The sequence below is a fragment of the Grampus griseus genome, assembly GCF_964374135.1.
Source record: "Grampus griseus genome assembly, chromosome: 6".
Classification (NCBI taxonomy): Eukaryota; Metazoa; Chordata; class Mammalia; order Artiodactyla; family Delphinidae; genus Grampus; species Grampus griseus.
Genome location: NC_139000.1, coordinates 31,680,062 through 31,706,890, shown reverse-complemented (window position 1 = coordinate 31,706,890; position 26,829 = coordinate 31,680,062). Strand labels below are relative to the sequence as shown.

At 36.1% G+C, this 26,829-nt stretch overlaps 1 protein-coding gene across 2 annotated transcripts in view; it reads right to left on the bottom strand.

Moving 5' to 3' along the window:
* ERP44 (endoplasmic reticulum protein 44) overlaps positions 1-26,829 on the bottom strand; it is a 90,405-nt gene that overhangs the window by 46,239 nt on the left and 17,337 nt on the right. Inside the window, exons 2-4 of one of the 2 annotated variants that reach the window (XM_082657483.1) lie at positions 11,658-11,730; positions 9,832-9,871; positions 4,834-4,949 (exon numbers count right to left, since the gene is read on the bottom strand). In XM_082657483.1, coding sequence (XP_082513609.1) covers positions 4,834-4,949; positions 9,832-9,871; positions 11,658-11,730 — 229 coding nt within the window. Of the gene's footprint in view, positions 1-4,833; positions 4,950-6,292; positions 6,371-9,831; positions 9,872-11,657; positions 11,731-26,829 lie in introns of those variants that run through there. The other variant, XM_082657482.1, reaches the window with a different exon arrangement.

Genomic DNA, 26,829 nt, shown 5'->3' with positions numbered 1-26,829 from the left:
AATGGAACACAACAGAGAGCCCAGAAATAAACCCTCACATATATGGTCAAATGAATTTTGACAAGGGTGTCAAGTCATTCAATAGGGAAAGGACAGTCCATCAACAAATGGTGTTAGAAAAGCTGAATGTACACAAGCAAAAGAACGAAACTGGATCCTTACCTTGCACCATATACAAAAATTAATTTGAAATGGGTAAAGACCTAAACATACCACCTAAATGATTAATACTTTAAAAAGAAAATAGGGGAGAAAAGATTCATGACATTGGAGTCGCAATAATTTCGTGGATATGACACCAAAAGTAAAGGCAACAAATGTAAAACCAGATTAACTGGACGTCAAAATTTAAAACTTCTGTGCAAAGGACATTATCAACAGAGTGAAAAGGCACCCTATGGTATGGAAGAAAATATTTATAAATCCTATTATCTGATAAAGGGTTAATGTCTAGAACATACAAAGAACACCTACAACTCAACAACAAAAAATAAACGGATTAAAAAATGAGCAAAGGACTCAAACAGATTTTTCACCAAAGAAGGTATACAAATGGCCAAGAAGCACATGAAAAGATGCTCAACATTACTAATCACTAGGGAAATGTAAATCAAAACCAGGATGAAATATCACTTCACACCGTTTAGGATGGCTGTTATCTCAAAAACAGAAAATAAGTGTTGGCAAGGATGTGGAGAAATTAGAACCCTTGTGCACTGCTGGCAGGAATATAAAAGTTGGTACAGCTGCTTTGGAAAGCTGTATTGTGATTCCTCAAAAATTAAAAAATAGAACTATCATATGATCCAGCAATTCCACTTCTGGGTATACATCTGAAGGAAATGAAAACAGTATGTTGAAGAGATATCTGCACCCCTATGTTCACAGCAGCATTATTTACAATAGCTAAGACATGGAAACAACCTAAGTGTCCATCGATGGATAAATGGATAAAGAAGTTGTAGGATAGCCATACAACAGAATATCATTCAGTCATCACATGGAAGGAAATTCTGACACACGCGACAACATGGAAGTACCTTCAGGACATTATGCTAAGTGAAATAAGCCTGCCACAAAAAGACAAATGCTGTATGATTCCACTTTTACCAGGTATCTAGAATAGTCAAACTCATAGAAAAATAAAGAGGAATGGTGGTTACCAGGAACTACGGGGAGGGGGAAATAGGGAGTTGTTTAATGAGTATAGCATTTAAGTTTCACAAGATGAAGTTCTGGGGACTGGTTGTACAGCAGTGTGAATATATTTAATGTTACTGAACTGTACAATTAAAAATGGTAAAGATGGTAAATTTTATGCTCTGTGTATTTTAGCACAATTAAAGACACTCTTAAGAGAGTAAAATGGGAGAAAAAGATCTGCAAATTACACATGTAAAAGAGAACTTGTATAAAGAGTTCTCAAAACCCAGTAAGAATTTATTATAAGAAATTATTACACCTGTTAATAATTTAACAGATCTGATAAATTAAAAAGATTGACCATACCAAATGTTGGCAAGAATATGGAACAACTTGAACACTCATACACTGCTAGTAGATGTGTAAAATAATACAAGTACTTTGGAAAACAGTTTGGCAGTTTCTTAAAAAGTTAAATATACACCTACCATAAGACCCATATATTTCACACCTAGGTATTTGCCCAGGATAAATGAAAACATGTGTATAGAGGGTTGTATCTGAATGTTCATAGCAGCTTTATTTATAATAGCCCGAAAATGGAAACAACCCAAATGTCTGTCAACAGGTGAACAGTTAAACAAATTATAGTATATAGCCATACAATGGAATGCCACTCAATAATAAAAATGAATAATACATGTAACCATCTCAAAATAACCATGCTGAGTCAACAACACACACACACACACACACACACACACACACACAGAACACATGATGTATGATTTCACTTATATAAAATCCTAGAAAATACAAACTAGTCTATAGTAACTGAAAGCAGTTCCATGGCCCCCTGAGGATTGACAGGGGAAGAGAGGGACCACAAAGGAGCACAAGCAAAATCTGGGGGATGACAGATATGTTGACATCTTGACTGTGATCATGGTTTCACAGCTGCATACATGTGTCAAAACATTAAATTGTATAATTTAAGCTTGTACAGTTTATTATATGTCAATTATACTTCAATAAATCTTTTCTTTTTTTTTAAAAGCAAATCCTACCAAAGAACAATGTGCCTAACAGGCATTTCTCTCCAGACCACAGGACTCTTACGGTCCTTCCAGTTCAAAACCTCTATAATTCAACTGGCACATGAGGGGTTACCCAAAGTACAGTCTGTCATACAATCTCAAAGAAAGAGTGGAAAACATGAACAAATCATCAGTAAGGATTTCATAATGTCACTTTAAAAAGTGAAGAATTACACAGAAGGGAAAAAATATTTAGGGAAAATACACAATGTCTCAGATATAACTTTCATTAGTAAAAAACTAATTTTGTAGATATCTCTGGTGGATCAAAAAAACATCTTAACTATGGCTATTTACTCCCATAAAAAGAGAACTTAATTACTAGCAATGATGTCAGATTTATCTCATATGTTAATATGTCTAGAAGTAGAATAAATGATATGTATTGTTCAACAATAGTTAATTTTTCTTTCTAATAACTGTAAGCTTGAGAGCATAATTTCAGATCTTATACTCCAAATTCAGTGGAAAGTAGGCACTGTTGTCTGTACTTTAATGTCTAATTAAATACATAAAGAATAGAAAAATCTGAAATGAGAGTCCACACCAAAAACATCATGTTCTCTGTCAGTGAAAGGTGGGAGGAAAGATGCAGAAAGCAGTGTGGAAATGCAGGCCATGCTTGCACTGACAACCTTTTATTGCTCCCTTCATCGTATCTAGTTATGAACCACAGCAGATAGAAATGTGGGGTATGGCTTAGAAGATTTTGAAATGCTCTGCTGTTAGCCGTTTCTGGGATTTTTTTACCAGAAAATCCCCAAAACGTTTGTCGAATTGAACAGAAAAGAAGCAAATAGGTCTAGGAAGGCATTTGGTCAGGAGTTCTGGATTCTCAGCCTGCCATGACTAGACAGTAGGCTGTATGACATTGGTTAAGCCACTTTATTTCCACTTCCTCATCAGCAAAGTGAAAAGTTAGTGTACACACACACACACACACACACACACACACACAGAAATTCTACTTGTCAGGTGAAATGTAAAGGATAGGAAATTTGCACAATGGGAGTTTTCCATAATTCAGGACAACTTATCAATAACTCAATGCAACAAGCTTTCACTTTTTTATTATTTTTTTTAATTGGAGTAAAATTGCTTTACAATGTTGTGTTGGTTTCTGCTGTACAGTGAAGTGAATCAGCTATATGTATACCTATATCCCCTCCCTCTCGGACCTCCCTCCCACTGCCCTCCATCCCACCCATCTAGGTCGTCACAGAGCACCAAGCTGAACTCCCTGTGTTATACAGCGGGTTCCCAGTAGCTATCTATTTTACACATGGTAGTGTATTTATGTAAAACCTAATCTCCCAATTTGTTCCACCCTCCCCTTCCCACCCTGTGTCCACATGTCAATTTTCTACATCTACATCTCTATTCCTGCCCTACAAATAGGTTCATCTGTACCATTTTCCTAGATTCCACATATATGCGTTAATATATGATATTTGTTTTTCTTCACTCTGTATGACAGACTCTAGGTCCATCCACATCTCTATAAATGACCCAATTTTGTTCCTTTTTATGGCTGAGTAATATTCCATTGTATATATGTTACCACGATCTTCTTTATCCATTCATCTATCGTTTGACATTTAGGTTGTTTCCATGTCCTGGCTATTGTAAATAGTGCTGCAATGAACACTGGGGTACATGTGTCCTTTTGAATTCTGGTTTTCTCAGGGTATATGCCCAGTAGTGGGATTGCTGGGTCATATGGTAATTCTATTTTTAGTTTCTTAAGGAATTTCCATACTGTTCTCCACAGTGGCTGTATCAATTTACATTCCCACCAACAGTGCAAAAGGGTTCCCTTTTCTCCACACCCTCTCCAGCATTTATTGTTTGTAGATTTTTTGATGATGGCCATTCTGACTGGTGTGAGGTAATACCTCATTGTAGTTTTGATTTGCATTTCTCTAATAATTAGTGATGCTGAACGTCTTTTCATGTGCCTCTTGGCCATCTGTATGTCACATACACACACACACACACACACACACACACAGAAATTCTACTTGTCAGGTGATACATAAAGGATAGGAAATTTGCACAATGGGAGTGTTCTGTAATTCAGGGCAACTTACCAATAACTCATTGCAACAAACTTTTAATCGTAACTACAGCAAATTACACCTCAAAGACAGTCTAAGACAATCTTAGTATAATCTTTTAAACAACAGAAACCACCCCAAAGTCTGAGATCGTTTTATCTGAAATTACTACAAATAGTATTTTTGCATGATTCTAAAACTAACAGAAATCCTTTCCTTTCCTAAAACTATATTTCAATTTTATTTATTGATTTTGGTATTTGCTTTGGTAGAAAACCAAAATGATTTACTGCCTCTATGCTTGCACTACTATATTTTAATGAAAAAAAAATTTTTTAATCCCTCACACAGGCAGAATGGAAAGTAGTGTTTTAAGTACAAAAAGATTAAATATTAACATTTTAACCAAGGTCACTAGAACATTTTGGCTTGTTCTCTACTTAAAACAGAGCATTAAAAAAAAAAAAAAAGTGTGTGTGTGTGTAGGAGAGGTGGGGACGGGACAGTTTCTTCCAGACTTCCTATAAGGTACTTACAGTGCTGATCACAATCAACTCTGGCAAACACTACTTGATTTTCATTTGGATATTCTTCCTTAATGACATTGGAAGCTTCCTCAAAAATTGGGTGCAACATCTGGCTGAAACGACACCTATGCACAGAGGAGGATACCAATTAAAACTGAAAATCAGAAGCAATAAAATTTTATTGATATTTCTGTTGTTATCCATTCATATTTAGCATATAACAATAAACAGAATTAACAGTCACACTGTTAATTCAGGAATCCTGATGTCATTCATTGGAGAGGAAAACAATTTTGAATTCAAAGACTATTCCATTTCAAAGACTGGACAAATAATTTAAAGATTCTGGTTTTTCCACTGGAAGAAAATGGCCAATATTATGGAGCACAAAGCTAAGGACCTCTCACAGCGGCAATGAAACAAGTCTGAAATAAGCCCTCTAAGATGTATCTACTTGGACTTGTAACTACTAAGATTCAGGCATTTATGAAGGAAATTCGTTTTCTCCAAATAACATATTTTTAGACTACAAAATCTTTAAAATGGTAAGTTTATTGCAAATATTAGACTGACTCACCTGACAAGTTCAGTCAAATCTCATAGGCAAGTTAGCATACTAAATAAATAAGTTTTACAAAAATGATATATGGGGGCTTCCCTGGTGGCGCAGTAGTTGAGAGTCTGCCTGCCGATGCAGGGGATGCGGGTTCATGCCCCGGTCCAGGAGGATCCCACATGCCGCAGAGCGGCTGGGCCCGTGAGCCATGGCCACTGAGCCTGCGCGTCCGGAGCCTGTGCTCCGCAACGGGAGAGGCCACAACAGTGAGAGACCCGTGTACCACAAAAAAAAAAAAAAAAAAAAAAAAAAAGATATATGGTATAGAGTGAATTTCCCCCTCAAAATTTACCTCTGGTTAAAATGGGCTTTTGTATCTATAAACTCTTAAATATACTAAATTCAGGAGCAGAATTTTTTAATCCCCAAATGAGACTTTCCTGTCCATGTTTCCTTTGTCTGTAGTTTTTGTTTTGCTTTTACTTTTAAAAGGGGGCACAAACCCCACAATATTCAGGAAACTTGACACCTCTAATTCTGACTGCCCCTTAATCAGGCCAACCACTTCACAAATATATTCTATGGGTCATTAAAGGGACCTGATAAGAAAGAGAAGAATAAGAATCAGCACACAAGCAGCTGGGCTAGAATGGTCATTCTCATATGAAAAAGGTATGCAGTATTTGTTAACAACAACAACAACAAAACTATAATTGCTACTATTGCTTCCTGAGCCCTTTGCCATCAAGAAATTTACTTAAATGAAGCCAGTGAGCTCTTTAATCCACAGGTGATTAGGTCATACATATTAACTATAATTCAACAAAAATATTATTAAAGCCTGTGAAAGGAAAACAAACTTTATACTTCTTCCCTATTTCTTTCTGTATGTAACTCTTCTAGCCCACTCACCTGACTTCCTAAGGAGATGTCCTAGAATATACCAGGGAGACACAATCTGTATCTTCAATCTCTCGCTTTCAAGTGGCTCTTTCCTCTTTTAGCATTCTTAAATCTCTCCCATCTGGGATAGGTGGGTGGGGTCTGTGGATATCAGGGACCGTGTCTTATTTGACTACATATTCTAATAAGCATTTCAGTAGATGTCTATTAAATGAATAAACTGATAGACTGGAGGAACTGGAGAGGCTAGGACCACAGCTTTGTGGGTTCTTACAGTTTGCTGAAGATAGCGTTCTAGAGGGCCAGGGAGGCAAGGGGTAAGGACTGATTAATGGTTTCTTGAAGAATTAGGATATGGCCTAGTAAAGAATCAGTGGACAGGCTCCTGGCTTATGGGCAAGGTAAAGACAGATATTAATGGCTCCTTTCTGGATTGTCCAGTTTGCTGCCCAGCAAGCACTTAAGCACAGATTCATGTTTAAAATAGGATCGGTTTTAATACCAAAATGTGAAAGGGGAAGATGAAATAAAAATTCAATTGCAATATTACTGTACCTGCATACATATGGAAAGTTACATTTATAAAAGTAACACAACCAAAGCAAATAGATCTATTAACAGGGCCTTAAGGGTCATCAGAATCCAATCTCCAATCTAGTACTTGAATCGACCCTTTACAAATCAACCAAATGGGTAAAAGTCTCTGCAGGGACAATTTAGGGGCACCTGCTAATAGTATAACCTAGTGGGGAAAAAAATAAGCTTTGGAGTCAGACATACCTGAGTTTAAATCCCAGTTCCACCACTTACTAGCCGTCTGACCTTTCTGAGCCTCAATTTCCTCAACCTAAAACGGAAATTATAATACCTACCTGCAGGGTAGTTCTGAGCATTAAAAGCAATATATGTAAAGAGTCTGGCACATAACAGCATTATTAAGTTCCTACTATGGTTTACTGTCCTCTCAGGTATATTTTTAGGCAGATCTATTAGAGAATTCTTCCTTAAACTGTACCACATCCATAACTTCCAGAGGGAACTCAGAATCCAGCCTTTGAGGCCACACAGTGTAAGTCTATGTCCTATAGCCAGTTACCCAAGTTTTTTCAGTTGAATAAAAGAGTATTACTTTATGAACAATTCCAGGTATTCTTTGGTAATATGTTTCTCAAATAACTGCAGTTATTCCACATTTCCAATTCACTTTTTGCAACAAGGTCGGTGGCATGTTCTATTTCGTTTTCTTATAACACACAAAATCCCTCCATCAAAATAACTGCATTCTAGTTTTAACTCTGCCATAATCTAGTCAGGTGATTGTGGGGAAATACTTTACTCCTCTGGATCTCAGTTTTTTCTTTAAAAAGGACTGAATTAAATAATCTTCTACCAAATGTTGTGGCTAATGTTACATCTGGATAATCTTAATTTACCTCGGAAAATGCTTCCTTTTGTTGTACATTTTATAAATGGTATTTTCTCTGTATATCTTCAACATTTTACTGAAGTTCTTCAAGTACAGATACTATACATCATTCATCCAGTAAATATTTATTGTTAATAAATATAATAAATAAATAATATAATAATAATATAAATAAATGATATAATAAATAAAATAAATATTTATTTATTATGTTAATACTTATCTGCCAAGTATTATGCAAAGTGCTTGGGGATTCATGTTGAAAAAAGATAGATATGGTAACTTTTCACAAAGCTACTAATATAGTAAGGAAGTACCAACTAAACCACAGCATACAAGTGTTATGACTGGGTAAGTATGTGGTGTTATGAGACGATATAAAAAGGGTTCCTAACCTGACTTAAGAGTAGGGGTAGGGGTACTGATGTAGGAAGGTGACCTGGAGAAAGTGGCATCTAATCTAAGACTTGAAAGATGATTCAGACTTAAGGAAGTAAACAAGTGGGTAAGAGAAGAGAGATCCATTCAGACAGAGAAAATACCATGACTAAAGGTCCAAAGATGAAAGAATACAGAATATTACATAAACTGAAAGACATTCAGTAAAACAGAACAGAATGTGGGAGTGGAGAGAGGCAAGAGACATAGCTACAGAGGAAGGAAGGGACCAGGTCATCAGGGGCCTCCTAGGCAAAGGTAATAGAAAACATTTAAGGGTTTTAAGATGAGGTGTAAACTAGTCCAATTTGCACTTTAGGAAACATACTTCGGCTTACTTTGTAGTGAACAGAATGGAGACACATAGGACTAGAAGCACAGGAAATAAACTAGGAGACTGTCACAGGAATCTAGGTAAATTGCAGGACTGTGGCCTGAAGTAGGGTAGTGGCATCTACTAGGTAGTAAGCCAAAAAGGGTCATATAAGATACAGATTGTCTAGGAATAAGGATCATGTGAGTGTTTCAAACTTCTCTCCAGCTGAAGCTCCCTTCTTCCGATCCCCATGCCACATTCTTTAACATCTGCTACATACTATGCCCTTGTAGATGCTGGGAATACTAAGTAAGACATCTCTGCTCTCAAACTCTGTTTGCTAGAGCACAAAAATGAAAGACAAGACAAAACAAACAAACAAAAAAAATGGTTCTAATGAACCTAGGGGTAAGGACAGGAATAAAGACCCAGACGTACAGAATGGACTTGAGGACACGGGGATGGGGAGGGGTAAGCTGTGACAAAGTGAGAGAGTAGCATGGACATATATACACTACCAAATGTAAAATAGATAGCTAGTGGGAAGCAGCCGCATAGCACAGGGAGATCAGCTCCATCAGCTCGGTGCTTTGTGACCACCTAGAGGGGTGGGATAGGGAGGGTGGGAGGGAGACGCAAGAGGGAGGAGATATGGGGATATATGTATATGTATAGCTGATTCATTTTGTTATAAAGCAGAAACTAACACAACATTGTAAAGCAATTATACTCCAATAAAGATGTTAAAAAAAAAAACAATGTAGCAAGAAAAGAATGTGGTACATAGGGAACTATATGAACACATAAGACAGAATCCAATTCAGACAGGGAAAGGAGTAAAGGCTTCCTAGAAGTAGTAAGTAGTAGTAGATGGTATATGTTATAAAATGTCAACATTATTTTTCCTTCTAAACTTGCCACACCCACATCCTCACCTCCAAACACTGCCTTACTCCTCAGTCAGGAAAAATAGAGAATTGCAATACGTAATTGTGTGTGTGTGTGTGTGTGTGTGTGTGTGTGTGTGTGTGTGTGTGTGCGCGTGTGTGTGTATGTGAGAGAGAGAGAGAGAGAGAGAGAGAGAAAGAGGGAGAGACAGAGAGATCTGAGTTTTTATGTTACCTGCTTTTATTTTAAAATGTGGGATAATGGAATCAGGTATATTTTCTCTCAAAACAAATGCTCACCAAATTGAGCTGCTTCATCTTTGAATGAACCTTAATTTATTTTTATATATGGAATATTGTCTCACAAAAAAAAGAGGCTTCCCCACTTACTCCTTTCTAGCAAAGAAAAATCACCTCTAGAAAGTTTAAAAAAAACTTAATGATGCACTCCCCCCCGCCAAAAAAATAAGATATTACTTACCAATCAGCATAAAAATTTACTAAAGCAACATCAGCATTGTCTGAAATTGAAAAACAAAACCAAATAACCTAAGTTACTCATGCCTACATAATTATGACATAATTAAAGATATGGTTTTCATCATGGTCTTTTTCCATTCTTAAAGGCTCACTAAAAATACACAGTAACTTATCTCTCACTCAGAAACCCATACAGAGAGTCATGGACAGCTTATATAATTTGTGGGAGTCCCTATTCCTTTTTTCTATATCGTCCTCCATCTTAATACCTCCACTGAATGAATATAAAATAAACAGAGAATCAAACCCAGATCAAGCAAGTAAGCTTCTAAATAGCTTACTCTCATAAAAAGTGAAGTGGAGTGATTAGGATTTTAATAATCCATTTTTTGACCTTCCATATTCATGAATAACCGAGCTTTGCAAATAAAATCCTATTTCAGAGAACAGACTTGTATAACTAATCTATTTCTAAAATTCAGATGCCACCTAGTTGCAACAAGTAATCTACAAATAACAGTGTTGCATAAGATGTACCTTTTCTGGTTCCTACCCATTTAACAGTTATTCTCTGTTGTAAAATATAACAGTATTATTTGCATATCCGGATGTGAAGACATGAGAAAGATATATCTGTTCCTTTTGCCTAAACCTAACAAAGAGAAACTTAAATAAACTCAAGTACTCAGTACTCTCACACACACACACACAGACACACACACACAGAAACCATACCCATAAAGATACTCTAGAATTTGAAAGATAAAAGGAGTGAAGATGATTTGCAAGTTTCAATTCTCTTTTTCCTTTGTTTACCTTCAAAACACTTTTTCTTTACTTGCTACTTACTCTAAAGCAGTGTGGTTCACAAACTGTGATCCCTGGGACCAGAAGCACCTGCATCATGCTGGAACTTGTAGAAATGCAAATTCTTAGGTGGGGTCTAGCAATTTCTATCAGAAACTGGGGGCAGGCCTAGCAATACTGACAATAAGTCCTCCAGGTGACACTGATACAGGCTAAAGTTTATAGCACCCTTTCTCTAAAGAGATACCATAATATGGGAACAGACTTTCTAGCATTTAAAACCAGTTCCAAGAACACGAAACAATATATGATGGTCAATGAATAACTCCTTTTAACTCTTACTATTTTTAGTTTTGCTCAAACCAGTGGGTGAAATGGAATGCTTAAAAAAAAAAAAAAAAGACATTATTTATCCACACTACATTTTCTTAAAACTCCTAAGTTGTGATTTTTCTATCACCCACATCTTCACCTTCCCTCTACTACTTTTAAAAACAAGAAACGTTTTCCCCCAAGTTAACTGTATCTACAATCACATTGTCAGCAAACAAGCAAAACAATTATTGAACTTAATTGGACTAATGACAAAAGAGATCAGAGTAGGTGATTTAGTTAAAAGCTAAAAAAAGACAAAAAAAAAAATTGTAGGCTGGGTCCTAAGGTCATTGACATGTAATACTGCACAGTGGAAACTGCTGGCCTCTAAGCAACAAAATACTCTGAATTGTTAAGAGCGGTATTCATGACAAGGCAACTGTTAAGAGCGGTATTCATGACAAGGCAAAGAAACAAAACAAGACTAAAAGTTTACTTGTAACACAGGAAAGTAGACTTACGCATTTTAAGAAACTTTACTAAAAACTAAAACCAAAAGTGCTTAGTTAATTCCCTATACCATGGAATTAATCAGAATGCTGGCTCCTCAATTGTTCTAGATAAATGAGATTTTATTTTGTTTTTGTATATAAACTAACTCTTTAGAGAGAAGAAAGTATACTTTAAAAATATCAAGGTACTTACTTAAAATGTCATCTATATTCTCTGTATCAAGACTTGTTATTTCAGTTGTTACAGGGGTAAGAACCCAAGTTACCTAGAAATTTAAAAAATGTGAAATTAATAAATGTTTCCACAAAAGGCAAATAATGCTGAAAGTCTAAAAAGAAAAAGAAAATTTATGAATTAAGTTGGTTCCACTATTTAAAAAATTATCCATCAGTTGGTTTTAATCTTTATTATCTATTCTAACCCTTCACAAGATCAGTGAAGTAGAAGTATAATTTCTCAAGCCTAGAAACTGGTTCAATAGATTTCCTATACTTCTAAATACATAAAAGAGATTGTTTCCAAACAATTTTCAAAATTAAAAATGTACTCACTGTTTTAAATTAATATTCTCAACAACTTTACCTCTGGTGCCACAAGAAAAATTTTGCCAGATAATTAACTGTTTTGAAAGAATATAAAACCAAAGCTAAGTTTGCTGATTCTATCCCACTATGTCTCTAAGACAGAACAAAATAATAAAAAGAACAGTTCAAGAAAGACTTTTCAAATTGTTATCCAAAAGCCCTTCTTGCCTGGCCTTCACTTACAGGTGGTTACGATGTGTTAGGTGAGAGGTTATTAAAAAGAGAGTTAAGAGCAGTAAAGTGCATCCACTTTAACGTGTCTAAAACACTAAGTTCAAGTTTATCAAAATCTTAGTTTTTCTTAGTGTTCAAAGAAAATCTCAGCTTGCCATCTGCAAAACAAAGAAAAGGCACGATTTTAAACTAAACTAACAACTGCTTACTTATTTTAAAAAGTAATATTTAGTGTATTTTATTTTTAGGTTCCATCTTTAATACATTATGTGTTTTTTTGTGGGTTTTTGTTTTTTCTGCACTCAGAAAGTTTATTGTCTAATGGAGAAACAGGCATTAAGTTACAAAAACAAAATCAAATAAATCGTGTATTGTCTCTAATACAGTAAGTAGTTTGATAATATCTAATACAATGAGTGAAAAAGAGATGTTTCAGCATCGTATTTGGTGGGACTGGTGAACAAGGCCATGAAAAATAAAATCAAGCAAGGAATGAATACATACAAAATCAGCATAGAGGATAAAGGTAGAAACTAAGTATTTAATTTCAAAAAGAGACACACATCTGCTTTGGCAGCAAGCTATAAGGAAAGATTCGAAACTTACATTTGGCCCAAAAGCATAAACAGGATTACCCATGTTGATGTTGCTATTTGTTTTTTTAAATTCTTATTGGACTATAGTTGATTTACAATGTTGTGTTAGTTTCAGGTGTACAGCAAAGTGAATCAGTTATACATATACATATATTCACTCTTTTTTAGATTCTTTTTCCATATAGGTCATTTCAGAGTACTGACTAGAGTTATGCAGTAGGTCCTTATTAGTTATCTATTTTTTCTTCTCTCCCTCTTTTTTTTTGGCTGTAGCACGCAGGATCTTAGTTCCCCCACCAGGGATAGAACCCATGCCCCCTGCAGTGGAAGTGCGGCATCCTAACCACTGAACCACCAGGAAATTCCCTAGGTTTCTATTTTGTATATAGTAGTGTGTATATGTCAATCCCAATCTCCCAATTTATCCCCCACTACCCGGTAACCATAAGTTTGTTTTCTACATCTGTGACTCTATTTCTGTTTTGTAAATAAGTTCATTTGTACCATTTTTTTTGTTCCACATATAAGCAATATCACATGATATTTGTCTTTCTCTGTCTGACTTACTTCACTCAGTATGACAATCTCTAGGTCCATCCATGTTGCCGCAAATGGCATTATTTTGTTCTTTTTATGGCTGAGTAATATTCCATTGTATGTATGTACCACATCTTCTTTATTCATTCCTCTGTTGATGGACATCTAGGTTGCACCCATTTGATGCCTGGACAGTTTTTTGTTCAATCCCGTTTATATATGGAAATCCATTTGCTGAACCACTGCTCTTTATCAAGTGACAATTAACATTAGGCCCTGATCAAGGTACTGAAGACACTCCTCTGCCCACTCATTTCATGGACACTTTTGGTACTCACAACAGTTACAACTCAAAATTTTATAATTCACCAACAATTCAATTTCTGAATAGTATAAAGAGACATGTTGATGCTGGTAGGTAAATAAGCCCAGCTAATTATTTGAAATATTTCTATAAATTCATTCTTTTCTTAGAAAAAACCTAAGAATGATACCAGTCTTATTTTCAAGTTACCATAATAGTGTAGCCAATAGCTGACATTATTTCTGTTAGCAACCAGTAAATTATACTCTCCTAAAAGTAAGCTAGATAACTTAAAATCCCTGAATATTTTACTTCTATAACTAATTTCATTATTTTCAATACCTCAAAAATCAACTGGAAAGATCAGACTTCCGTCACTAGTCATTACTTACTACCCATACCTCAATTAACAGATCCTTCCCACATCAGTGTATGACCAGCTCTAGACAACTATATAAACTTTCAGAAGATAAACTGAAGCGTATTAAAATGTTTAAGGGTTTATATGAGCAGAAATCGATTTGAAGCACACAGCATCCAATCTAGCAGATAGAAAGGAGCTCCAAGGAGCTGTACAAAATATCAGACTTTTATAGGCAGAGGGGAGCAGGAACAAGGACGTTATACTAGGCAAAAAAATTGGATTGGTTATTGCAAAGTTAATTTCCTTTAGAGGATGGCAGGGGTCTATCTGGCAGATTACCTAACACGTGCTGATCAGGAGACTCCTGACTGACTGCTTTAGATTCCATTTCTGGAAGAGCCTAAACTGTAAGTTAAGCCTCAGTTTGGTGATGTGGGGCTTAGCATAAGCAACTCCATTTGGGGCCTGTTGTCTTGTTTCTAACAATTATATTGATAAAGGAAGATTTTAGAGTGGATCATATGCTGAAGTAAAATTCAAGAAGACCACGTAAAAATAAAGCAACGTCATTATCAATCTCAAGTCATTAAATAACTTGACAGTCATTTACAGTGTCTGCTAGGTACTGAGGGCACAAATGCATAAGGCATAGCATGCATACTCTATCTCAAGGAGTAGTGGTGGTGGTGGTAAGGAGGGGGGAAAAAGTGATAAATACAGATATGATCGTGGCCTTCAGTTGTATAATCCAAGGAAGCCCATTTTTGAAGAGTTACTTACTGCCTATCAAAATACATGTTTCCAGAGAAGTATATTCTAAATTTAATTGCTTTTTACATATTAGATAATGACAAAAATGAGGCACAATCAATTTGGCTGTATTAAACATAACCATTATGTAAGAAACATTGTGCTAATAAGCATGCAACTGGTAAGAAGGATTCTGTTAACAGCTGTGTTTAAGAGGGCCCAAAGCAAGAAAACTGTCTCTGACCCAATAATCTCTCCTCCCTGTAGGGTGTAAAAGAGGCAGTTTATCATTAACATTTCTATTAATATGCAGTATGAAGGGAAAGACAGGTTGTTTATTTGAATTGTTAGCAAGCTCCACTAGTCTGACAAATCGTTTCTTTTCATGTCAGCCCCGGGCAGAAACAATATTCTCCTGGGGAAACACCTTTATGTGTCAAATGCTATAGTGCTTAAGTAAAATAAAGACAAGTAGCTCTAAACCAGGAAGGGAGGAGGGAAATCATTTAATTTTTAAATTTAAACTTGAAGTAAACTTTTAATTTTTTTTTTTAAAGAAACAACAAAAACCTACACAGAAATTTTCCGTAGATCCTAACAGTCATGGAGAATTTAGCCTTTAATGACGGAATATTACAACATATGTAAATATACAGACATAAACTTATGAAGTATTTTACAAACTGGTCACTCGCTTCAGTTCATTAGCTCATTTTTTTGCCAAGAAAACCGAGAAGCATCTCCAATAATCTTCTATAATTCATTAGATAATTCCTTCCACATGCATTTACTGTACAAAATATTAAACATTTCAGTCTGAGATATGTCTACATATGATCTTATATAAAAGGCACATAGTAAATGGTAAACACTGCACCCAAATTCATTAAAAAATAAATAAATAAAGTGAAAGGCTAGCTTTAAATAGGAGCTTCTTCAGACTCAGCAGATATAGAGAACAAACTAGTGGTTACCAGTGGTGGGGCTGGGGGGTAGGCAGGGCAATATAGGGGTCGGGGAGTGGGAGGTACAAGCTATTGGGTGTAAGATAGGCTCAAGTATGTACTGTACGACACAGGGAATATACCCAGTATTTTGTAGTAACTGTAAATGGAAAGTAACCTTTAAAATTGTATAAATTTTTTTTTAATTTAATAAATAAATAGGAGCTTCTTTAGCAAGTAAGTATATTTTCTTCCATTAGATGGTTTTTAAACATTGAGATATCTTTCGGAACTAAAAAAGCTTTCCTTTCCTTTAATTTCCCTGTATCCTTCATGACCACCTAACTGGCTGGTGATGCCAGTGCACTAGCTGTATTTCCACAGCATTTTTTAAGCCACCCAGTAGCCAGTTGCTTTTCCCAAAATATGCCCCACAATTTTTCTGCTTCCTTCTCTTTGCATACATGGTCTCCTCTATGTGGAATGTCCTCTTCTCCACTACTGCATAATCAGTCCTTCAAGGATTGATCCCCTCTTCCATGATGCTTTATCTGGTTTTCCTGGTAGAAAATGCCTTTTCTTTCCCAAAAGCCCACCTACTCCATGAGGATAGAAAAAGGAAAAATGTAGGTTAGGGAAGTGGGAGTTACTGCAAAATCAAAATTCTCTCTAAATTAGACATCAGTTTGAAACAAGATACAATGAAAAGTCGGTTACATGATTTTAAAAAAAAGTATTTTAGAAATAAATCTTGGGAAGATTTTTTACTATGCACTCTCTCTCAATGTTAGGTCGAACTTTAATTGTTACAATATTAACACATAAACATGCTATAATACGAACACATACCAAATGCTCTGGCATTCACTGCTAAGTCCCAGTGCTATTCCTCTTTTGAAAAAAACATCAGTTGAACAAAACACCAACCTAACAGGATCTTTAGAAGTACGAACTAAAATCAATAATAACACATATTGGAAGCGAGTTGTTAAAGCTCTCAGCATAATTTTTAAAATAAATAAATACATTTTCCTAGTACATTAAGACCATTCGAGTAGTTACCATTTGAATATACCCTTAAAGGGGAGTACTATGACACTCTCTGAATCGATATCTCCCTTCAATCCAACCTGCCCACAGAGTCCAGACTAGTCTTTTCCAACGCTGCTTTGCATATATCGATTCCTCTGCCCCTAAAAAAACTCCAAGTGTTTTTCACTGTCTACAGTATAAAAGCCTAGCTCCTTAGCCTGCATTTAGGACCACTCACAAACTAGCCCGCACTTGCCTTCCTAAATCACATGGTACTGCTCCCCATCCATAGTCTATACTCCAACTAACAAGAACTATAGTTAGAGTAACCATACTTTCTAGTTGGCCATATACTCTAGCTTGCTTGAGACAAACCCAGGATATGCCTGCTGCCCTGGAATATTACTAATAGCACCACTCTCTTTCAAAAGGGTCCCAGTTTGGGCAGTAAATTATATATATGGTCACCCTATTTTCAGTAGACTCTTGGCAACTGAGAGGAACCATAACAATCTCTTCACAAATTCTAACTTATTAATAAGCATATAGTGTCCTCCCATATAACATGCGGTAAAATGAGAATGGGATGAGAATGAATAGAGAAAAATAAAGATGGACCAAGATATGAATGCTAAGTTAAACCAATCACTAGCCTCAGTCATTGACTTGAAACATTAGGCTCTTAGGAAGGGAATAAAATCAGTAACTCAGAAAAATTACTACATGACCCTTCAAGGGTCACTCACAAATGGTCCAAATCCTCTAAGTTACAAATCCAAGAATGCAAGGGGTCTTAGTACTTGCAATTCCTAAAATGTATCATCTTAGTCTCGTGCCTCCATACTTGGCTCATGTAGTTTCCTCTGCTTGAAACAGCTAGGAAAGCTTATCTAGTTTTCAAGACCCAATTCAAATGCTATCTTTTCTATGAAGCCTTTCCTGATGGTCCCAGACAAGAGTGATTAATTTCTCTCTCCTCTGAACCTCCAGAGCACTTTCTTAGGGTGTTAACATATTATTTTTCACACAGATTATTTGTGCCATCTTACCTCCTCTAGGAGACTCTGAGTACCTTGAAAGTAGAGACTGTTCCTTATTCAATTTTGTACCCCGCATATCACCTACTACAGTACCCTACCAGTACACAATGAGCACTCAAAGATGTACTAAGTGAATGAATGGGTGGATTATGGTAATACACTAAGAATTTAGAGGGAGGGTGTTAGAAGTAAGAAATAGGGGAAAGGGGTTCAGAAATGGGAATAGTCCTCCCATATAAATAAAAATAAATATAAATAGTCCTCCCATATAAATATAAATAAAAATAAATATTTTTAACATGTTTGAGGAAAATAAGGTTATCAAATAGGAATAAAGTCTGCATTAAAATTTGTTTTTAATAATGTAAGGATGAAAAGCGCAATACTAGGTGATGATTCATAGACTCAGATTTAGAGGGAATCTCAGAAGTGATCTTCCCACCCACTGCAGAAACCCCTCTATATTGCTGTCTAAGAGCCGTCACGAATCCCCAGCAATACCTTCTTCCAGTTCCTCAAGCTATTCCTTGGTATGACTTCCAGACACTTCAGCACATAGAACACCCTCACTTAAAAATAGCCATGCTACGTTAGTGGATAAAAATCCAATACATCTTGTATTGTTCCATTGTAAGGTTGTTAATTCAGTCATGAAAATAAATGATTTCCGACTTTCAGGACCAGAAGCTAATAAAGTACCAGGAAGAAGAGGTTATTAAATATTATTTGATAGCAAGATTTACAGTCACAAAAGCATTTGCTAGGCCTTACTTTAAGTGTTTTATTAGAATATCTTAGTATAAATAAGTTTAGAAAACAGAAAGTCGGTGAGTTTGTTTTAAAACTGAATACTTAAAACCTTGCATTCAAATGGTGATCCCTGAACCAGCAGCACTGGCATCACCTAGGAGTCTGTGAGAAATGCAGGCCCCACCCCAGACCTACTGAAACGGAATCTCCATTTTTATAAGATCCCCAAGTGATTCCTATGCATATTAAGTACCACTGCCTTAGAGAACAAAACTCTTGACTCTACAAGCATGTAAATTCATTTTAAACCTTGTACAATGTTTTTGGTCCTCAAATATGAATACAGTACTACTCATTCGTGAGAATTCTGTATTGAGATGCGTAATACTGTGATTTTAGAAAAATGTGGAATCTAAAATCTCATTAGAATCTACATTGATGTTAATTTTTCAAAGTATACTGCCTTCTGCTTGAATAGATATTTCTACACGAAAATTATTGGCAAAAAATAGAAGCTTCAATAGAGGATGTTTCCTTCCCTACAGCATTACTGTTCTCAACTGCCATTACGTCTGCTAGGAGTTCTGCAGTAACAGCTTAGTGTATTTTTGCTAAATCTATCATTTACCTGCCTTTCTGCTGGGAGATTCTCAAAGCCCTTTACAAACTATGTCTCTTCTATAGCAACAAATAAGTAATGTACCAGGCAACAGCTCCCTTCTATTTCTAATCCAGATTGACAAATCAGCCTCCCACCTGAAGTCCCAATGCCATGGGACCCAGGCAGCTTCTCCTCCCTGGGGCCACTACTCTCACTCTCAGTTTTGCATTACGCTGGCAGGCAGCAGAAACATAGAGGTCTGCAGTTAGCTGCAAGGAGCTAAGAGATATGAAAGGTCCCCAGAGAAAGGCTGACAGGCACTGTATTGAAGCTGAGTATCAATCAAGGCACATCTCACTGTTAGTATTCCCAGAAGCATTATAATGAACCAGAAGTTCAAAGAGAGGGGAAAAATAGGACTAAGTATAGAATAGCACTGGAAAGCCACTTTAACCCTTAAATTGCTCAGTGATACAACCTTCCTATAATATCAGGGCAACCCATTTTGGACAAGTCAGAACCAATCTGCTTTTATAAAGAAACATTAAAACAGTCACAACCTTCTTCATTAAATAACTCAAAATATGGTGGGCACAGACATGTTTGTGAAAGCAAATTCTATGCAAAAACAAATAATTCAAATATGAATAATATAACCCCTAAAATCAAATTCTGCCAGTAAAAACAACTATAGAAAATAAAAAGAAAAAAATTGTTGCAATTCATTCTTTTTCTTGCATATTAGTTATTAATCATGCATGGATTTCCATTAAAAATTGATGTCGTCTGTGTTTTGTTCTTCACTGTATTCTAAAAATGGAATGAATTAATTTACCTGGAATAGACAGTGCACTTCTCCGACCTTCAGGAAAGAACGCTCTTATTACAAAAAGTTCTTCACAACTGGGAATGAGCTTCTCAATGTGTGGAAAGGATTTTTCTGTTAAAACGACCATCTCACTAAAACCCAGACCTAGCAATGAAAGTACTAACAAAGCATAGGAACTGGGAGAAAATTCAAGATGAGAATTGTTTTCTTCTTTTTCTGAACACCCTCTGGGACCCAGGGCTACAGGGGGGCGGGGGGGGGGAGTATGTGTGAGACAATGTTCCATTCATCACTGTCTCCCGATTAGTACCCAGCACTGGATCTTGTGAGTAACAGTCCAGAACAAACATTCATACATATATGCCAAGAGAAAATTATGACTGCCCGCCTTGTGCTACACTGTAATTCTTCCCCAGGGTGCCTGATGAAAGAAAGTTCCCTTAAGAGAGTCTACAAACATGTTGATACATGCATTCTTTTGTTAGGTCATTCCACAAATCTTTCACTGAGTCATTTATTACATGCTAGGCACTGTCCTAGGCACTGGGGAAAGGGGTGTGAATAACATTATATAGATATTTATATTACACCTGGCAAGATCATCAAACTTAACAATTTCAGTTTCATATTAAAAAAGAGAAAGAGAAGATTCTCTCTCAAGTATTTTAATTTAAGAGTCACCATAATTCCTGCAAAGTCATGATCTATTCCCAAAACATAACTGCTGGGCACTGAACAATGAGAATTACACAGTATGTCATACTCCCTTTTTGCGTAGGTTTCAAGAATCCTTGAGTTAATCTTAATGTGGAACAACTGCATCAACACTGTCACTGAACAATCTTAACACCACTGAAAGTGGGACAACTACATATTATCGCTTCTTTTTTCTTTCTTCCTGTTTTCTTGGGATATGATTGACATACAGCACTGTGTAAGTGTCAGGCATACAGCATAATCACTGGATGTATACACTCATGAAATGATTACCACAGTAAGTTTAGTAAACATCCATCATCTCATGTAGAAACAAAATAAAAGAAAAATATATATTTTCCTGTGATGAGAACGCTTAGGATTTACTTTCATTACAACTTTCACATAGCATTCAGCAGTGTTAATTATATACTAATGCTTCTTGATAGGATGCAATAGGAAATAAAAAGCACCACTTATTAAGTAACCTTAACCCCCCAAAACTGAACCTGACCACAATCTAATCAAGCCCAAGAACTAGTGTATAGGAAACAATGAATACAGAGGAACATGTAAAATGACACCATGAAGATGCAAGAAGCTATGCCAAAATAAAGGGAATTTTATAGGAAAAATGACAGCCTATCTTCATTTGGGCTCCCGTCAGAAGTGGATCCCTGAGACAAGTGGTAAAGTACAAGCAGTTTATTTGGGAGAAAAAGGAAGGACCCATAGAAAAATGGGGAAGTAGGATGGGAAAGACAGCAAATATATAATATAATATAGTGAAATAAATACCAATGTTTTCACTTATGTAATTTAAATTCTTGAACTCTCTTATTTACCAGATTCTGCTGGTAGCATATGCACTTCTACAATGCAGAATATGAATATGAAGGAAATATCTCCTACATATGTCAAAGAATGCTTTTATTTCACTATTAAACATGTGAACTTGACTTTTTTTTGGTGAGTCAACAGCCTTCAACGAAAAACTGTTCTTCAGTGAAACCTCTGGTTTCCTACTTTCTACATTTATTTAGTTCTGGAATGAACTCGGGCTTTCTAGTTTCTTATTCTTCAGTACTATGTTCTAGGGTAAAAATATTTTTATTACCAAATCCAAGGATGATTCCATTATTATATAGGCCTAATGTATTAATCCACTGCTTACTTTAAAAACATGTTTCCTTAATAATTGTCCTGTTACTTCTAACCAAACCAATTCTAAACGTCAATCAGAAGTAGTCCTCGAAAGGCCATATACTTTTTTTTTTAATTTTTTATTTATTTATTTTTGGTTGCATTGGGTCTTCATTGCTGTGCGCGGGCTTCCTCTAGTTGCATGGAGTGGGGGACTACTCTTTGTTGCGGTGTGCGGGCTTCTCATTGCAGTGACTTCTCTTGTTGTGGAGCACGGGCTCTAGGCATGCGGGCTTCAGTAGTTGTGGCACGCAGGCTCAGTAGTTTTGGCTCGAGGGCTCAAGAGTACAGGCTCAGTAGTTGTAGCACACAGGCTTAGTTGCTCCATGGCATGTGGGATCCTGGACCAGGGAATTGAACCCATGTCCCCTGCATTGGCAGGCAGATTCTTAACCACTGTACCACCAGGGAAGCCCTGAAAGGGCATATACTGCTGAGACATCTAAACTAATTAAATAACCATTAGAAGAGAGACTCTTTAATGCTGCCTCATATGCCACATACTGTTTTAATTAACTTTGTAAAGCAAATGGGTTTGTCTTTCCCTCATTTGGTCTAAAACTCCCCCACAGATGATCGCAAAGCTTTCATATATATTAAGGGTCATTATCTCATGACCTCCATCACTACCATGTACTATGTGTCTACCAAAATATTAATCAGGAAATGACCATGGTTTGCTAAAAGGAAATCTGAATTTAGGAATCTATCTCCTTTGTGCATTTTTGTCTCCCTTTTCTTAACTGCCATGAGATAGAGGTAAAGAAAGAAGGAAAAAGCATTGGCATAATTAGGAATTACAAACATTAGAAATGAATGAGGGGACATCACTACAGATCTCATGGACATTAAAAGGATAATCAAGGAATATTAACAACAACTCTATGCCCACAAATATGATAACCTAGATGAAATGGACCAATTCCTCAAATGACACAACCTACCAAAACTCACACAAGAAGAAACAGACTATCTAAATAGACCTATACCTATTAAAGAAATTGAATCAATAATTAATAACCTTCCAAAACAGAAAGCACCAGGCACAGATGGGTTCACTGGTGAATTTTACCAAACATTTAAGGAAGAAATACCTATTCTCTACAATCTCTTTCAGAAGACAGAAGCAGAGGGAATATTTCCTAACACATTCTATGAAGCCAGTATTACCTTAATACCAAAACCAGACAAAAACATTGCAAGAAAATAAAACTACAAACCAATATCTCTCATGAACATAGATGCAAAAATCCTCCAAAAGATATCAGTAAATCGAATCTAACAGCGAACAGAAACAATTATATACCATGACCAAGTGGGATTTACTCCAGGTATGCAAGGCCAGTTCAACATTTGAAAATCATTTAATGTAATCCATCACATCAATGAGCTAAAGAAGAAAAGTCATATGATCATATCAATACATGCAGAAAATGCATGTGACAAAATCCAACACCTACTCATGATAAAAACTCTCAGTAAACTAGGAATAGAGGGGAACTTCTACAACTTGTTAGTGAACATACAAAAAGCTTACAGCTAACATCATACTTAATGGTGAAAAACTTGAAGCATTTCCACTGAGATCAATTATAAGGCAAGGATGTCTCGTCACACCATTGTTTTTCAAGATCATACTGGATATCCTACCTAATGTGATAAGATAAGAAAGGGAAATAAAACATGCAGACTGGGAAGGAAAAAATAAAACTGTCTTTGTTTGCAGATGACATGATAATCTATGTAGAAATTCAAAACAAATGACAAAAAAACTGCTGGAACAAATAAACGATTATAGCAAGGCTGCAGAATACAATGTTGATATACAAAAGTTAGTTGCTTTCCTAAATCAATAAACAAGATAAATATGAAATTCAAGATACAGCATCACATTGGCACCCCCCATAATGAAACACTTAGTATAAATCTAACAAAATATGTACAAGATCTATATGAGGAAAATTTCAAAATTCTGATGAACAAAATCAAGGAAGAACCAAATACATGGAGAGTTATTCCATGTTCATGTACAGGAAAACTCAAAATTGTCGAGAGGTCAATTCTTCCCAACTTGATCTACAGAGTTAATGCAAACCCAATCAAATTCCCAGCAAGTTATTTTATGGATATTGAGAAAATAATTCTAAAGTTTATACACAAAGGCAAAAGATCCAGAATAGCCAACATAACATTGAAGGACAAGAACAAAATTGGAGGACTGACACCACAGATTCACGACTAACTATAATGCCACAGTAATCAAGACAGTGTGGTATTGGCAAAAGATGAATGGAAATACACAAATAGATCAATGGAAAAGAATAGACAGCCCAGAGATAGACCCAGATAAATAGAACCAACTGATCTTTGATGAAAGAACAAAGTCAATACAATGGAGAAAAGACAGCCTTTTCAACAATGGTGCTGTAACAAACTGGACATGCAAAAAAATGAATGTAGACACAGACCACACACATTTCACAAAAAATAACTCAAAATAGATCACTAACCTAAATGTAAAACACAAAACTATAAAACTCCTAGAAGATAACATAGGAGAAAATCTAGATGACCTTAGGTTTGGTGATGACTTTTTAGATACAACAGCAAAGGCATGATCCATGAAAGAATGAATTGATAAGCTGGACATCATTAAAATTAAAATTTTCTGCTCTGCAAAAATTTTATTTTACTTTACTATTTTTTAGTAAAATTTTATTTTGCCAATGAAGTGTAGTTTTTATACTGTTTTATTCATTTACTTGGTAGAGACTCCACAATGTTTAATGAACAAAGGGATTAAACAAGTAACTTTAAAATTCTTTCATGTTTAGACATTCTACAATTCTTTGAGACCTCAAGAGAAGCCCAACTACTTAAAGTTGGGAGAGGACATGAATGACATTTACTTTGCTGTTAGAAGGCATTTTCTGAAATCTTTGCTTGGGGACTAGAACTCAAATTATGACAGTGAAAAGGATCACTTTTAAATAGAAAAAACATATAATTCATCAAACAGCAATAATTCTAGAGACCTCCCACCCCCAAAAAGACTTGAGAAGAACACTTGGCCTGCCTTAGGACAAACTAGCAAGTAAAAAAGTGACAAATCAATTCACAATCAGATTAAAAGAATGAATCACCATTGGATTCATTTAAAAAGAGAAAAAAAGGCAAGTTTCAATCAACCGAAGTTCACATTCTCTATCCTTGCAGGAAGGAGTATAATTTTCCTATTTATCGTAATTAAAATGAACACAGCAGTTCCGATGAACATTTTGTTTTCAGTAATTCAAAACAATAAAGCTTTCGGATAAAGCATCTATGTAGGCTAGATAGTCTTCTAAATAGAACTCTCTCAGTAGTCAAAGAAATAACCAAATGTGAAGGCCACAAAAATATATTTTGTAATTTTGAATTTTGTTTTCAACATCATGAGATGCAAAGAGAGCTCTGAAAAACGGGTCTATAAACTACAAAGATTACTCAGCTATAAATTGTAAGTATTATTTTTTAACTTCTTACCATTACCTTTGTCAATTCCTCAATTCCCATCAGCCTCTCTGGCCTCTATTTTATTAGGTCAAAATAGTACTTATTTAGAATTACAAAGTGAAGGGGGCACTATTTTATGAATAGTGATTGAATAATACCCTCCCCCCCTACCTCATGCAGGACTCTCCTTGACAGCATCCTTGGCAGAATGACCATTCAGCCTTCAACTGAACACTAGCTATTATAGAGAACTCACAGGACGAACCAATACACTTTAAAGTGGAAAGTTTTACCTTACTGGGCTGAACATCTACTCACCTTTACCTTCTACACATTCATCACAACTCTATCATGTACAGCTCACCAGGAACACATCCACGTGCTCTCCCACAAGCTCACCGAAGTCCTTCGATGAGAACCTATGGGGATGGAAGCACTGAACCAGGTAGGGCCTGCAGGGAATAAAAGGCATATTCTGTCCTTCAAGATATTCATGACCATGCATGAAAAGTTAGCCTACCAAGATGTATGACACAAGTACTGTAAGGCTTACAGAAAAATTTAGAGAGAGGGCAGAAAAAAGGCAGAGAATGCTGTATCAGTTAAATGAGCAGAGTAGTTTCTATAGATGAAGTAAGTGAAGAGAAAGCCTAGCTAAGGAAGTTCATGTAGTGCAGCAGTGGGAGATGAAGCTGGAAGGTTAGGTTGGGGCCAGAATGTTAAGGAAAAAACCAAGGTGTTAGCAGGGTTAAGTATAATACCCTTGAAAGCCAGATAGAAGAACTGATATCTGCTGTAGCAGAAAGTAAGAAGCCATGGGAGACTTCTCAGTAAGGGGGGAGCACTAACCTTTAAGTCTTGAAATTACTGTGCTCCTCCCTTTACTGGGGAGAAGTAAGACTATACAGCTAAGACTGAAATGGTAATACAAGGAAGGAAGGGAAACAAGGCCCTGGACTGAGGTGGGGAGATTTGGAGAAATTTTCAAAAGAAAGACAAATGGGTCATGGTGACAAACTAAAGGGCTGCAAAAGTCAATGAGCCAAAGCTATAAACCTAGGTGACTAGAGGAACTGAAAGGAGAGTAAGACTATTTTAGAGAAAGAATTACTATGCAATCATTGATCTACTTCAATTTCACTAGTTATATGCCTTGCCCAGTCAATGAGAAAACAGCTGACAGAAGATGAATTGCCTTCTACCAACTAGCAGAAAGTCTGGAAACTATATTTGACTACTTTTCACACCAAGGACTAAAACACCAAGAAAGCAACTGCGCCCAAGGCACTAACAAAACACTAAAAGACTCCCAAGCTACTCCAGTCTTTAGAGGCAATAGGTAAGGCTGTGAGTTAAAATGACTGGATGACAAGATGTGATGGGAAAGGAGAAAAGAAGCTCTTAGACAGTACATTTACCTCCTTACTGTCCTTCTGTCACTTAAATGTAGGCCATTTCCCTTTCT